The 15,979-nt window shown below is 38.6% G+C and overlaps 1 protein-coding gene across 2 annotated transcripts in view; it reads left to right on the top strand.

The window, feature by feature from the left end:
• LOC140715286 (rhotekin-2-like) overlaps positions 1 to 15,979 on the top strand; it is a 56,461-nt gene that overhangs the window by 15,936 nt on the left and 24,546 nt on the right. The window contains exons 2-8 of one of the 2 annotated variants that reach the window (XM_073027238.1): positions 158 to 357; positions 1,409 to 1,467; positions 2,767 to 2,820; positions 2,908 to 3,025; positions 5,421 to 5,621; positions 13,431 to 13,525; positions 15,266 to 15,372. In XM_073027238.1, the coding sequence (XP_072883339.1) occupies positions 158 to 357; positions 1,409 to 1,467; positions 2,767 to 2,820; positions 2,908 to 3,025; positions 5,421 to 5,621; positions 13,431 to 13,525; positions 15,266 to 15,372 (834 nt within the window). Of the gene's footprint in view, positions 1 to 157; positions 358 to 1,408; positions 1,468 to 2,766; positions 2,821 to 2,907; positions 3,030 to 5,420; positions 5,622 to 13,430; positions 13,526 to 15,265; positions 15,373 to 15,979 lie in introns of those variants that run through there. The other variant, XM_073027239.1, reaches the window with a different exon arrangement.

Genomic DNA, 15,979 nt, shown 5'->3' on the forward strand with positions numbered 1-15,979 from the left:
AATTTCCTGCATGTAATTTGGCTGCAATAATACATCTGCCACAGTGTTTCAATGTGTATAGAATTGGTTATAAAATGTTGAGTTCTGAGTTTGGGAAAGGTGCTAAATAAATGCAAATCTTTCTCATTCTGCCCATTTTCTCGTTACCTCCTTGCAGGTTTCCGATATCCAAGAAAAAATTGACTTTGAAAGTCGAATGCGGGAAGGGACTTGTAAGCTTCTTGCTGTGTCCACTCAGCGGGATCAGGTGCTACATGCTGCCAAAAACCTTCTGACCTGTAGCGCTCGCATCATCCGTTACAGAGCCGAGTTGCAGAAGCACTCACAGGGTCAGATCCTGGCCAAGGTGTCAAGGAGGTATGTTGGAACTGAACATCACGTAGATTTATTCTCCATTTGCTGCTTGTTTCTTTATTTGACTTTTCTTCAAGAAAAGATTGGTTTTATTTGCTACATGCGCATTGAAAAATATGGTGAAATACGTCATTTGCATCAATAAACAACATAGTCCGAGGATGTGCTGGGGCAGTCCACGAGTGTCGCTATGCTTCTGTTGCCAACATAACAAGACTACAGCTTACTGACCCTAACCTGTCTGTCTTTGAAATGTGGGAGGAAACCAGAGAACAGGAAAACAAACCCACGTGGTGACTGAGAGAATGTACAAACTCCTTATAGAAAGCCACAAAAATTGAACTGCTATCACTGGCGCTGTAAGGTGTTGCACGAGCCACTAACGTGCTCATGCAACACTAATATGTCACCCTGTGCACTGATGTGCATTTACAGCTTTCACATGATTTCAGAAAAAGCCCAAATAACTGCCTTAAAACATGTTCAAATTGTATTGCCCTAGTGGATATTTTATATAACAAATACTACTTTATTTTTGCTGAACTAGTATCTGTGTGAAAGCTTCAAACCTCGCCTCCATCCTGAATATTATAGATAAAGGGTGCTATTTGAAGCTATGTGTGTTTGAAAATGTATACCATTAAAAGCCAAGTAATATATCTGAAAAGTACAATCTGTTTGATGTTTCAGAAAAGGAATACTGCTTTCAGAAAACTTTTTTTAAAAAATAAAATGTGCCTCACGGGCTAACTTGCTTAATGCCAGTGAAACAAATATCCCTTTATTCTTGACGTATTGAAAAAAGGCCACAATTGTACTATTGTGACTTGTTGGGAATGGCACATCTCATAAAAGTTGTAAAGAAATGCATCTACAGTATAAAATGGTGCACCACTGCAGCTTTGAGCTGTGTTTTAATAGCTCGCCCTTTCTAGTTAATATTCTTGAAGTTGTGCTTAGTATTTAGACCATAAGATATAGGAGCACAATTGGGCCATTCAGACCATCTAGTCTGCTCCACTGTTCAATCATGGATTTCTTTTTCTTTCCACAGGTCTTTGGACGCTGAAACAAAAGAGTGTGTGCCATGTTCTGGAAAAGTTGCAATATCTGGTGCTTTTATTTATTCCACATTTTGATTTATTTTACTTTTCCATTTACAAAGGTCTCTATATAAATGCCAGGCCGTGCTTTATCCCATGCACTGCTTCTACGTATCTTTGATGCTTGATACAGTGCAGAACAGGCCCTTCTAGTCCTTTGAACTGCACCACCCCACAAACCCAATTTAACCCTAACCTAATCACGGGACAATTCACAATGACCAGTTAACCTACCCAGTATGTCTTTGGAGTGTGGGAGGGAACACGGGGTGGACATACAGACTCCTTTTCAGATGATACCGGTATGAACTCTGAACTCTGACACCACAGTACCGCAGTGGTCAGCACAATGCTATTATATTCCTTGAGGCAATGGTTTCAGTATTGTCCTGGCTAACTGTCCAGTCTTATCTCCATAAGCAAGTTAATCTGAAACCCTGTATCCTAACTTGCAGAGCCTTGTTTACTTAGTAGCCCTGCATTCACTGATCTGTTTGCTCTTGGTTACCTCAATGCTTGCCTTTGTGCTCCAGCTTCTGCATAGGCTCATCACTTCCTAATCTCAGGTCTGCAATCCTTGGATTTATTGGCCCTCATTCCATTTGGGCATCTGTGCATTTTCCCATTCACTCCACTAATTCCTGCCCTGCAGTCAGCCATCCAGGCAACAAACACTTGAATTCTCCCTAAGCCTCTTAGCATCTCTCTTTAAGAATATTGTTTAAACCTACCTTTGTCATCAAATCTCTGGTCAACTGACCCATTGTCTTCTCCTACAATGCAATTTGATGCACAACTGCAGTTTGAACTGTCTGTTAATAGCTCACCCTTTCCAGCTAGTGACAATGACTGTCTTCTCTCTCTCCTCTGAACCAATTTGGGATATCTTTCATGTTAAAGATACAATATAAGTACATCTTAATCATTTCGATATTTTCCCACCTGATGTTCTTGGTAGTAATCTTGTTCGTACTTTTGTTTCTAAATATCCCAGTAATATTGTCAGGCACGGACTCCCTGTTCACACAGTGCCACAGGGAAAATGACCATCAGCATCATAATGTGGCTTCCAGTTGCTCTACCCCATGAGGCCACCATTGATTGCTGTTACTGGCATATATAATTGAGGCTTCCAATTCTACATTGAATCCCTCCAACTACTGGTAGTGCACCAGTATCCCAGATTTTGTGAGCAATGGGCAATTTATTCCTCGATCATGTAAAATGTCTAAAGTTGATGTACACATTTCTTCATTTATTCTATTGTGTTTTGTGATTATAAAGAGCCAATATGTTCTTGCTGTTGTAGATATCCGAATTCCATTAATGTGGAGAGACTCGGATCACTTTAACTACCGTGGCAGTAAGTAATTAAAACAATCATTTGTTTTTGACATTTATCTCTTCCTGATCTATTTTCTGACACTAATCTCACCTTCTTTAATTGTAGGGAGCCAGCGCTTTGCTGTGTTCTGCCTCCTGAAGATTGAAGCTCAGATTTTTGACACTGAGATGGTCATCGTAGATAAGGCTGTCACTGACATCTGCTTTGAGGATATGATGATTTTGTGAGTACTTTTAATATGCTTCTACTTCACTTATCTAGAGTATGAGCCATAAATGAATTAAGGGAAATATGTAGCTTAATTTCTATTTGGTACTTTTTCAAGAAGGAAAGATCTGCATTTGTATCTCACCTTTCACAATTACAGGATAACTGAAAATCCAGCCAGGGCGCCATTAAGGGACTGTCACTGTTTTCATGTAGAAAACACAGAGACCAATCTATGCGTAGCAGGATTCCAGAAAAAGAAGTGGCAGAGTTGACCAGATTATTTGTTTTAGGGGCTGTTTGAAGGGTGAGTAAATGCTAGGTCACTGGGAGGATCTCTACTGCTCCTCCATGAGCAGCATGATGGAATCTTCAATGCCACCCTGTAAGATGGAGTTTAGCATGTTAGACAAGGGATTTGAGTGTTCTTATTCCTTAGTCTTTTTGTTTGTAAAAGGAAAGGATCTCTTTAAGAGAAGGGGATAAGAGAAGAGACAAGCATTACTACTGAGCCAAGCATCAATTCTCATGCAGTAAGTGCATAAGAATGTGCTGGAAGTAGCACCAAAAAGACCTAAAAAAAATAAGTTGACTTACACTTACTTAGAGATACAGCAGTTACAGGCCCTTCCTGCCCAATAAGCCCACACTGCCCAATTGGTGAATTGGCGAATTAACCTATCGACCCATACATTTTTGGAATGTGGAAGGACCCAGAAGAAAGCCATCAGTCACGTGGAGACCATACAAGCTCCATACAGACAGCAGCAGGAATTGAACCTGTAGTGACCACTGTAATGGCATCACGCTAACCTCCACTCTACAGTGACACCCGGGCAGCCACAGCATGAAACTCTTGGAAAGCAAAAAACGCATACATTTACAGAAAGAACTTCTTAGCCTCAACACTAAGTGGTACGTGTGGCGTAAATCTAATACTGTGCATCAGCCAGGTAATGCTATCCCTACTGTAAAGTATGGTGGAGGTAGCATTGTGCTATGGGGCTTTTCAGGAACTGGAAATCTGGTCAGGATTGATGGGAAGATGAATGCTGCGAAATACAGAGATCTTAGATAAATTCCTGCTAACCTTTGCGAGAAAGCTTAAACTAAGGAGAAAGTTTGTCTTTCAGCGGGACAACAACCCAAAGCACAGTGCCAACTCAATCATGGAGTGGTTTTAAATGAAGAAAATTGATGTCCTTGAGTGGCCCAGGCAGAGTCCTGACCTTAACCCGATCGAAAATCTCTGGCAAGACTTCAGGATTGCTGTCCACCAGAACTCGCTAACCTAGCAATTTTGCAAGGAGGAAGGGGGAAATCTTGCTCTGTCACATTGTGCAAAGTTAATAGAGGCTTATCCCAAAAAGTGTTCTGGCTTGGATAGCTGCAAGAGGTGGTTCAACTAAGTACTGAGTAAAGGGGACGAATACTTTTGAAATGCTGACCTTTCAGCTGAGTTTTTAGTTTTTCATGCTTTGTAATTTTTCCTATTTTTTGGGCTCTACTGTGGGGGTGGGGAGAAAAAGAACATGAGATTCACAAATAAAAATTCTCAGTTAAATTGATAAATCCCTGGATATAATACTTATTTATGTGAACAAAGGGTTGGGAGCTGAATACTTTTACAGGACACTGTAAACGTAGTTCAGCACAGACTAGATGGGCCAAATGGCCAGTTTCTGTGCTCAATGGCTCTACCTATCAAACCAAAATATGAATTGAAATCTGATCATAAGTTAGAAGTTGAAATGTAAACATTTAAAAAGGTGGCTTTATTTTAAATGTGGAATTTTCATATAATTTTCTGACAACTGACAGTCCATAATTCCTTTTGAGAGTCATGAAGGTTGTTAAGAAGTACTTGTGGTATACTTCCTACAAAATGTACAAAGTGTCAGCTTATTTTTGAGATTTATTTATTAAATATGCAAGGATTTCATAACTTTATTGATTTCAGACTGTGTTAGTGACTATTGTTCCTTTGGAGGTACAGGGAGTCAGTGGCCACATCTAGATTCTGGTTTTAATTGTAATGTTTGTACAAGTTTCTTTCATTTTTGACAAATTATTCCTCATTTCAATTTCCTTACTGTTGTTCACTGGTATCATATGCTGTTAGACTTTCCTTGTAGCCTTGACTCAAAAGAGAAATTTGATTGGCAGCCATTAAGTATAATCATGTCATTAAAAGGTGACACATTATTATGCAATGTGGAATTTAGGTGCAGTTCCAGCAAGTTCTTCAAAGCAATAAGAGATGTTGTTCATGCAGAAGGAATATTGGAACAATTAAAAACAAACTAGCAATCTCTGGAAATCTGTATCTTGAAGTGCATTTTTTTTGGAACCTAGTTTGGCAACAGACCGTGGCGATGTTGCTCGCTAATTTTTGTAAACTTTCTACACAGCAATGATGTGAAGCCAGATTTTGAGTTGAAATTGGAATTGTACAGCTGTTGCATGAATGAAGATCCTTCCATTGCCAACACTCCCAAGAGACTAGCCAGAAAACTAAGCAACTCGCTCACCAGGTCAACTGGAAAGAAGCTAATGACCACCCTGGAGAGTGGTGACCTTGATGCCCTCCTGTTGACCAACCCAGTAGTAGCGTAAGTCCTTTTCAAAGCTCATTATGCTTTAACTACACATTATTGGAGGGAAATGAACAGTTAATGTTTCTGGCGGAGACCTTCTATTTCCCAATGGCCACCCATTTTAATTTTACTTCCCATTCTGACCTGATGGTCCATAGTCTATTTTACTGCCGCAAAGATGACAGTCTCTGGAGCAACACTTCATATTCCATTTGGGTAGCCTCCAACCTGATGACATGACTATCAATTTCTCTAATTCTGGTAACTCCTCATCACCCTCCTGTTGTGATGGAAATGAGACAGATTCTTTGGGTCTCAAAGGCAAGAGCTCTGGACACACAGTTTTAATAATGAGGAGTTTATTTACAAGGGGAGAAAACCTTGGGAACAACACAAGCAGCTACAATATTCGCACAAATGTGTTTGGAATAGACGAGCGTGGGAAAAGTCGGGTCGGCAGTACAATACACGGGAAAATGGTATGGGGACAGAGTTCAGGTACACATACAAGCAAGGGAAAAGTAACTACGATACTCACCACGCCTTGACTATGGGCAATTTTTATGTATTTCTCAAGATTTACAGCATCTGCAGAATCTCTTATGTTTAACATTTAAAACTGAAGTATTTTAAAGCCCTTAAAGAGGGAAAGGGACAGGTCAATAATAATTATTTTTTGGAAATGTTAAGCAGGTCAGGAGTTTCCAGCATTTTCTGTTTTTGATTCATATTTCCAGCATCCTTATCAGAACTATCAAAATATTTTTAAAAAACAAGTTCTGAGGGTGAGATGGGATGATGTTAGTTATGGGTGACTTTAATTTCCCAAATATTGAGTGGGAGTACCCAGTGACTAATGGATTACAGGAAAGTGAATGCATTGAGTCATTGAATGGTTGTTTTTTTTTGATCCAGTATGTTAATGCACCAACAAGAGGGGAGGCCTGTCTAGATTTGATACTCTGTAATAATTGAGTACAGAAGTTGTTGAGCCATTAGGAACAAGTGATCATAGCATTGTTAGTCTCGAAGTTTTTTGGCAGAGTATATCAGTAAAAACCAAGGCCATTAAATTGAATTTCAGAAAGGCAAAGTTTGTGCAGATGCGGCAAAGACCTCAGAAGGCAAACCAGGAGGATCTGCTTGACATTGGGTCAGTTGAGGAACAATGGGGTTGATTTAAAGAGATAATACATGCAGTGCAGGAAAAGTTCATACCCAAGGTCGGGAGAAATGATTAAAAACAATAGATCAACTACATGGATGAATTAAGATATACATTAAAAATGATTAAAGAAAAGCCAGCTATATAAATAATACAGAAAAGATTGTCATGGTGTTAACTGTAGAGCTTTAGTCAAAAGGGAAATTCAGATTGCCAAAAGGCAGGTTGAGAAGGATATTGCTGAGATTGACACCAAGACATCTTTTCAATATTTTAGTAGTAAAAGAAAAGTCAAGGAAGTTAAGTGTATTAGGAGTAATAGTGAGGTGTTTAAATTATGCAGAGAAGGACGTAGCGACATACAAGTTAAGAGTATCCGCTAAAGTATTCACCTGTGAAGATGTTAGCAATGTGCCAGTAAGTATAAAGAAAAATAAGGTTGTTTTAAGGGACTTGAAGATCTTAGAAACTGCTGTCCTGCTTTGGCTGAAAACACAGGAAGTTAATAAATCTCTGGGGCCAGACAACATATATCCAAGGGTACTTGTAGATTATATCTACAAACCCCTAAAGTGTATTTTTCAAAAGTTATTGAAGACTGGTGAAATCCCTAATGACCAGAAATGGGCTAATGTTGTCCTGATATATAAGAAGGGCAAATGCACTGACCCTGGTAAATATAGATCAGTAAGGTTAATGTGTATCGCAGGCAAGGTATTGGAAACAATAATAAAGAATGAGTTGGAAAAGCAACTGATAAGAACAGGCACATTAGCAGAAAGCCAGCATGGGTTCAGAAAGGGGAGATTGTGTTTTACTAATAAGCTGGAGTTCTATGAAGAGGCAACTAAAATTTATGATAACAGTAGAGTAGTTGATTTCACTTACTTGAACTTTCAGAAAGCTTTTGACAAGGTACCCCTCGAGAGGTTAATAATGAAATTACAGGAGGTAGGAATTCAGGGTAAGGTGTGTGAATCAGTGCAGAATTGACTCAAAAACAGAAAACGAGTTATAGTGAGAGACGAGAAAATCTACAGATGCTGGAAATCTAAGCCACACACAACGTGCTGGAGAAACTCAGCAGGCCAGGCAGCATCTATGGAAAAGAGTGAGTCAACATTTCAGGCTGAGACCCTTCAGCATTACTGGAGGGAAAAAAAAGATGCGTAGAGTTAAAAGGTGTGGGAGGGGAGGGAGAAACACAAGTTGACAGATGAAACCAAAAGGGGGAGGTGTGAAGTAAAGAGCTGGGAAGTAGATTGGTCAACGAGATACAGGGCTGGAGAAGGGGGTATCTAATAGGATTCCTGTATGTCTTCTGACAGACAGAAGCTCCCAGTGTGGCCTGCTGTATATCGGTGAGACCTGACATAGATTAGGAGACTGCTTCGCTGAATACCTATACAGGTTTCCCCCACTATCCGAAGGTAGAGAGTTCCTATGAATCGGTTTGTAAGCCGGATAGTCATAAAGTGAATAAGCAATTACCATTTATTTATATGGGAAAAATTTGTGAGAGTTCCCAGACCCAAAAAAAACCTACAAAATCATGCCAAATAACACAAAACCTAAAATAACAGTAACATAGTAAAAGCAGGAATGATATGATAAATATACAGGCTATATAAAGTAGAAATACTTCTCTGCAATCATTGCAGCACTGTCTAGCGTAGCAAAAATCTCACGCAAGCACTCTCGGCAGAAGCACTCACTCCAGTAATCTTTAAGCTATGAAGCTGCCAAATCATACCAAATAACACATAAAAATACACAGCCTATATAAAGTAGAAATAATGTATGTACAGTGTAGTTTCACTTGCTAGAATCGGGAAGACAGCGAGCACACTGATGATGGTGTGTTAGGCTGAGTCGTCGGAGGCTGGGGTGGTGAAAGGTACAGGAGACTGGGGTGTTGGCAATTTTTTTGCAATAAATTGCACTTTTCGTCACAGTTAAACACTTGCTTATATGAATAACCACCTTCTGTAATTATTTTCTTCAGTTCTGCTGGGAACTTCTCAGCAGCTTCAGTATCAGCCGAAGCACTCTCCAGTAAACTTTAAAATATGAAGCTGCCCTCACCTCAGAAACCGATCAAACCACCCATGACTACCTTTAAATTCCACTTTCGCATCACTTTCATCACCATCGTCCAGTGCTTTCTGTTTCGCTTATTAAAAAGACTGACTGATTTCTCCTTAAGTATAAGATAACTTAACGGAACACCACGCTTTGTACACCCATCAATCCACTCAAGCAATAAACTTTCCATTTTATCCATTATTGGATGCCAACTAAAAGAGACCACTTTGCTATGAGCAGAACCAACAGTAACATTGGCAGCTTTCAAGATCCTTTCTCTCTGCGTGTAAATAGTGCGAATGATGGACGCAGGCAAGTTCAACGCATGGACAATGTCCTTACTTCGTTCATCACGATTGAAATGCTTAATTATGTCTAGTTTTACACTAAGCGTAACACCCTTACGAGCTCTCTTAGGCTTTTCCGATACCTTAGAACTCGTCTTGCTAATGGATGCTCAAAATAAATCGACATAAAGCACAGAAGCTCACAGGCACGTGTTTAAGCTATGGCGGCTAGAATGCAATTCCAGGGGAGGAGCTTGGCTGCTTGGGGCGCGCGCTTCCTTTTTTCGTAAAAGTGAAAACACTCTTCAGCTAGCGAAAACATAACTAATGTAGGTCTTTCGCAACAGTGAGCTGTTGTAAAGCCAACGTTTGAAAAATGGGGGCCTCCTGTACTCTGTCTGCCAGAAGAAGTGGGATCTGCCATTGGCACTTTAATTCTACTTCCCATTCTCATTCCAATATGTCAATCCATGGCCTCCTCTACTGTCGTGATGAGAATACACTCGGGTTGGAGGAACAACACCTTATATTCCGTCTGGTTAGCCTCCAACCCGATGGCATGAACATCGATCTCTTGAATTTCCAGTAATGGCGCCTCTCCTTCACCATTCCCCATCCCCTTTTCCCTCCTTCACCTTATCTCCCTGCCTGCCCATCGTCTCCCTCTGATGCTCCTCCCCCCTTTTCTTTCTTACATGGCCTTCTGTTCTATAAGATTCCCCCTTCTCTAGCCGTGTATCTCTTTCACCAATCTATTTCCTAGCTCTTTACTTCACCCCTTCCCCCTCCTGGTTTCACCTGGCATCTCCCTCCCCTCCCCTCACCTTTTAAATCTACTCTTTTTTTTCTCCAATCCTACTGAAGGGTCTCAGCCTAAAATGTTGACTGTACTCTTTTTCCAGAGTTTCACACTAGTCATTGTTAAAAGTGGGGTTCCACAGGGATCGACTTGGGGCCCACTGCTGTTTTTAATTTACATCATGATTTGACTAAGCACATAACAAATAAACTAGTAAAGTTTGCCGATGACACAAAAATAGGGGAATGGGCTGATAATATTCAGGCAGCAGAATCAATACAGAATCAGTCTAAACAAAATCCAGATGTGGGCTGATAGCAGATGAAATTAATGTAAGTAAGTGTGAAGTATTAAATATAGAAAGTGGAAATATTAGATATAAATATACAATTGGAGTTTGGGGGAGGGGTCTTGAGTTAGAAAGTGCACTGTATGAGAAAGATTTGTCCGTCCTGGTAGACTCATCACTATCAACATATAGAAAATACACAGAAGTGATTAGGAAGGCTAATAGAATGTTGGGCTATATAATGCGCTTTGTGGAGTTTAAGTCAAGAAACATTCTCCTAAGCTGTATATTGCACTTGTGAGGCCTCACCTTGAATACAGTTTGTAATTTTGGCCTCCATATTGTGTGAGGAATGTGAAGGCATTGAAGAGAGTCCAGAGAAGGGTGACAAGACTCATTCCAGGTCTGTAGGGTATGAGCTATGAAGAAAGATTGAAAGAATTAAATGTTTTTAGCCTAGGTAGATATAGAAGGAGAGGAGACATGAGAGAAGTGTTCAAAATCATTAAAAGCATAAGGAAAGTGGATGCCAGCTGCTACTTCAAAATTAATTCATCAACAAGGACACAGGACCATTGGTGGAGACTGGTTAAGGGGAGACTTCAGACTAACATCAGCAAGCATTTCTTTACACAGAGAGTTGTGGACACATTGAACAAACTACTTGTGTAGTTGAGGGTAGTACCTTAGGGACTTACAAATCTAAACTCAATAGTTATTTTAACACACTGTGAATAGGAATTTGGCAAGCTTTGTTGGGTTGAATGGTCTGTTGTCAAAAACTTTCTAATATTCTAATCTGCAATTTTTTGAACAGGATAGATAGTTTCTGCCACATATTCCTGATCCTTGCAACCTGTAAAAATCCCAAGCTATGACTTGGAGCTTCAGTGTAAACAATAATGTCATCTCATCTGGCCACTGTTGCTTAGTTCTTTTCCATTGGGTTATTGGAATACAGCAGGAAAATGCACTAGGGGTTTTTGGTGTCTGGTTGGACAAAGGCTGCATCTTTAAACAGGAACAGATTGTAACCATGGTTATAATGCCCCACAAGCAAAGACTTCATCTGCAGCATGAGTGCTTTCAAGCTTGGCATGTGGTAATTAGTTGGGTGTTCAGGATTTTCAACCTCCTACCTCATTTGTGAGTTTGTTGTTTTTTTTAAACTAAGGTCCAGTGCAGATTAAATGGCAGAGAGCTGGAGTAACATCTGGAAACTGGGACTATTATGGTCATCATGGACTGGTTGGGCCAAAGGGCCTGTATCCCTGCTCTATGGTACTAATCAATGATAACATAATTATTTCAGGTGACTAACAAGATGATAGAAAACTATCTTGATACAGTTAAAGTAGCTTGATGAGTTAAAGTAGCTACCTCAATATTACATCTATCGCAAATAGGATTAATATTGGGAAAGATACAGGCTAATTTATCCTTTGACACATGTGCCCGATGTACTACCTTGAACTGTATCAAGGAATGACAGGCACAAATAGATGAAGTATTTACCAAATGAAAAATTTTATCCCATTGTTTATCTGAAAATGACTTGAAATTCCAATTCCCACGCACCTTTAATTTTATCGTTAGATACCTTTAGCAAATTCAGTAACTATTTATAAATTATAGCTATCAGTCCTTTTTGAAATGGTTTAACCTGAAAAAGAGTATCTACCATATTGGGTGAATAAACAGAGGGAAAATATGAAAGTAAACTACGTAAAAAAAATTTCTAATTTGTAAATATCTAAGAAAAAGTGTGCATTAGATAAGTCATATTTGTCCACTAACTGAGTGAAAGACAATAAACAATCTCCATAAACAAGTCTAAAAAAGTTATTATTCCTTTGGTTTTCCAAATTAAAAAGATCTGATCGGAAATTGATGTTTTAAAATAATTAAGATGGATTTTACTGGAAAGAACAAAGTTATTAAACTCAAAAAATCTACGAAACTGAAACCAAACTCTCAATGTGTGTTTATTAATGGGATTGAGGTCTCGACTACCAATCTTAGAAAGCAAAAAAGGAAGAGGAGCTCCCAGTAAAGAGGCCAAAGAATACCCCTTCACTGAGTTTTTCACCAAATCCACACAGTCATGTATGTCTGAATAATGAATCCAAAACAAAATATATCGAATATTAATTGCCCAGTAATACATTCTAAAATTTGGCAAAGCCATACCACCATGCTTGTTTAATTTCTCCAATGGAGGTTTACTCAATCTAGGATTTTTATTATTCCAAATATAAGATAAAATTTAGAGTCTATTCTATCAAAAACCAGTTTAGGAACAAAGGAAGGGATTGTTTGAAATACATATAAGAATTTTTGGAAAGACCTCTTCAAAACTTTATCAAAAGTCTTGAATTTGGGCTTACAACTGAATTTATTTACAGCAATTTTTGGGATCACTCCACCAGAAGCAGGATATATTCCTGTTTCCGCTCAACGGATGATAGCTTTTACAACTTTATTGGCTAGGAGAGCCATTTTTCTTAAATGGAAGGACTCTAATCCACCTACTTTTTTTTATTGGCTTGCCTCCATTATGTCCTGTCTAAGTTTAGAGAAAATAAGTCAGACATTTGATACATCCTTTAAATTTGAAGAAACCTAGCAACCTTTTATTGAATATTTTCATATGGTTTGATTTATTGCTCTTCCAGTTACTGTCTCGAAACTTTGGATTTGATCAGAAAGTTTCTCTTTTTTCTTGCTTTTACTCTCAGTATGGGCTGCCCAGTCCCTTTTATTTTCTCTTTTCCTTTTTTTTGTTTATAGAGAATAGTGTTTTTTTTAATGTATATTAAAATTATAAAAGTTTCATTATCTTTTCATGGAATGATAAAATGAGAGTTGATTATCTTATTTTTTATTATATACTATTAGATTAATACTATGTATGATCTTGATAATGTTTATTTTACCTTTTATATGAATTGTTATATAGATATTTGAGATAATTCTCTTGTTTGTATATATGTACTTTTTTTAAATTAATAAAAAGATTGATAAAGAAAGAAAAGAGATGATAGAAAACTATAAATCTGATGGGGACCAAAAGAAAGACATGAGCTCAGGAGCATACAAGAGTCCACCAAATCCATGGCTTCCAATGCTGGCCTTCAGTGTTTGTCCCTTGTGCTTTGTTTATGTTTCAGCAAAGTAACATTGTGCTCTTCCCCTCTAGCGGAGTCAAGTACCATTTGCTTGCAGAAGCCACATTAAATCTTGATGATACCGAAACTGGCTTCCGAACTCATAGCCTCACTATTGTGGGAAATGGTGAGTGGATCTCTCCTTTTAATTACAAGCCCTTTACTCTCAGTGTCTCCATGTGCCATCACTTAAGCCTAAGGATGCATGCATTTTGGGAGCTTTTGTCACATTTCCTGCCTTTTTGATAGGTTTGAAATATCCTAAGTGGGCAAAAGGCACTGACATCAATGCGAAATGAAAATTCCATCTCCAATGGATTTCTTGACATTCTCCTGACATTTTCATTATATGAATTAATACTGTGGATTGAGTGTTAACCAGTTTACCTTAACGAAGAAGTAAGGTATTAATGGGTGACAGGTCTCTGAGTTCAAGTTCCTGTCCCTACACACAGAATTACTGTGCATTAAAGTTTTTAATTTAACGAAATGGTCCTCATTTCATGTAGAGGAATATTAACCAATGAATATATCATGCAATAACATTATAGTTCTCTCTGTTAGTCTTTCAATGAAAGACAGTTTACCATTTAATACATCAAAGATTTTAGTTTCATAATATTCAAGAATTAAACAGGAGGCTAATAATCTAAAGGAGAACTTTTATCCATTGATATTTAATCACCTGAAGCTGCCTGAAACTACTTAAAGTTGAAATATTAAGTAGTTAAATTGAGGTCAGCTTAACTTGTGAGTTTTGGGGTCATGGGCAGAGTTAAATTCTGTAGTAACTCTGTTTTATGCAACCAGCTTTGCCATTTGGGATTATTTTATGTGATATTTAAGGAATATTGAGAGCAATCGTGGATAACTGGGACTAATATAATGCACAGATTACTGAAGAGTCACTGCTACTGAACTAGAGAAGGTAACTATTGCTGAAAAAATGGCGCTCTTCTAATGATTTAGACCATTGGTTTATCTAGTGGCTGGTAATGCAGTAACCAGTTTTAGTGTGAAAAAGATTTAAAACTCCAATCAGAAGCAACGAGTTCAAATTAAGAGGAAATTACTTGCACAAGCTTCAATATTTTCCTTACTCGCACCCTTTAAATGATTTCTAATCATGAAGTTCAGGCTGGCATATGGAGAGTTGGTGGTAGTGCAAATCACTTTGCTGTAGATACATACAAGGTGTATACAATATTTATATACAATAAAGGTACACAAAATTATGAGGGATATAGATAGAGTAATTGCTAGTGGACCTTTTCCACTGAGGTTGGGTGATTTTAGAACAAGAGGTCATGGGTTAATGGTGAAAGGTGAAATATTTAAGGCGAGCATGAGGGAAAACTTCAAGTAGAGGGTGGGGCAAGTGTGGAACAAGCTGCAAGCAGAAGTAGTCGATGAAGGTTATGATTTAAAAGATGTTTGGATAAGTACATGGATGAAAGGGGTATGGAGGGCTATAGTCTAAGAGTAGGTTGATGGGACTAGACAGAATAATGGTTCGGCATGGACTAGATGGGCCAAAGGGACTGTTTCAGTGCTATAGTACTCTATGACTGTTTTAAATACATCCAATTAAAGAATTACTAGCCTCCTGTCTTTCTTCAGCTGCAACACTGGCAGCTGAAATTTTCCTGAAAGTGTGTGTTTTTATTGCCCTCCAGCTCACTTTCAACTGCAGGAGCTGTTCTAGTTATGCAGGATGAGCTTTGAGGTTATGTTTGTAAAATCATTAAACACACAATTCCAGTCTGCCCTTGAGTAATCAATTCAGCGACTATTTCTTCAATGTATTCAAGTTATCTATTCAATATGTCATCACTGCATAATTAACCTTGCATGTTTTACTGTCTAGAGGAAGCTTCCTTCTGGCTGCCCTTGTATGGGCATGTATGTTGTCACCTAGTCGCTCAGCCTGATTGCATGACAAAGGATATGATGGCCGGATACCTCAGTCTGCAGGTACGGCTAACTCCATTCATTTGTGTATTTAATATTTCAATAATATTTCAGTAATATTGTAAATGTATTTGATTTCAGTATTCTTGTTCATTTAAATAATTCAATGCAGGTTATATGTAAAAATACATTATTGCAAGCATCACAACGCTACAATGTGATATGTTTGTTCCTCACTTAAAGTTAGACTCGCATTCTGGACTCTTGTGTTTTCCTTCCAATTAGTTTTATGTTTTGGAATTACAAAACATAACACATTCACGTGGCTATCTCATGTCTATGATATTTAGCCCATCCAGTCTGTGCCTGCTCACCGACCAATCCCATTCTCCCACTAATTCTTGCAATGTTCTTACAATCCCATCATCTCCTACTCGCATTCTACTCAGTTACACACTAGGAACAATTTACAGAGGACAATTAACTCACCAACACACATCTTTGGAATATGGGAACAAACTGGAACAGCCAGAGGAACTCCACCTGGTCACAGGAAGAACTTGAAACTCCATACACACAGCACGAGCAGTCAGGATTGAACCTGGGCCGCTGGAGCGGTGAGGCTGTAGCCACTGTCTCTCATAATTCAAACCTGGCCATGTGTCACGTA

The sequence above is a fragment of the Hemitrygon akajei genome, chromosome 23 (genome assembly GCF_048418815.1).
Source record: "Hemitrygon akajei chromosome 23, sHemAka1.3, whole genome shotgun sequence".
Classification (NCBI taxonomy): domain Eukaryota; kingdom Metazoa; phylum Chordata; class Chondrichthyes; order Myliobatiformes; family Dasyatidae; genus Hemitrygon; species Hemitrygon akajei.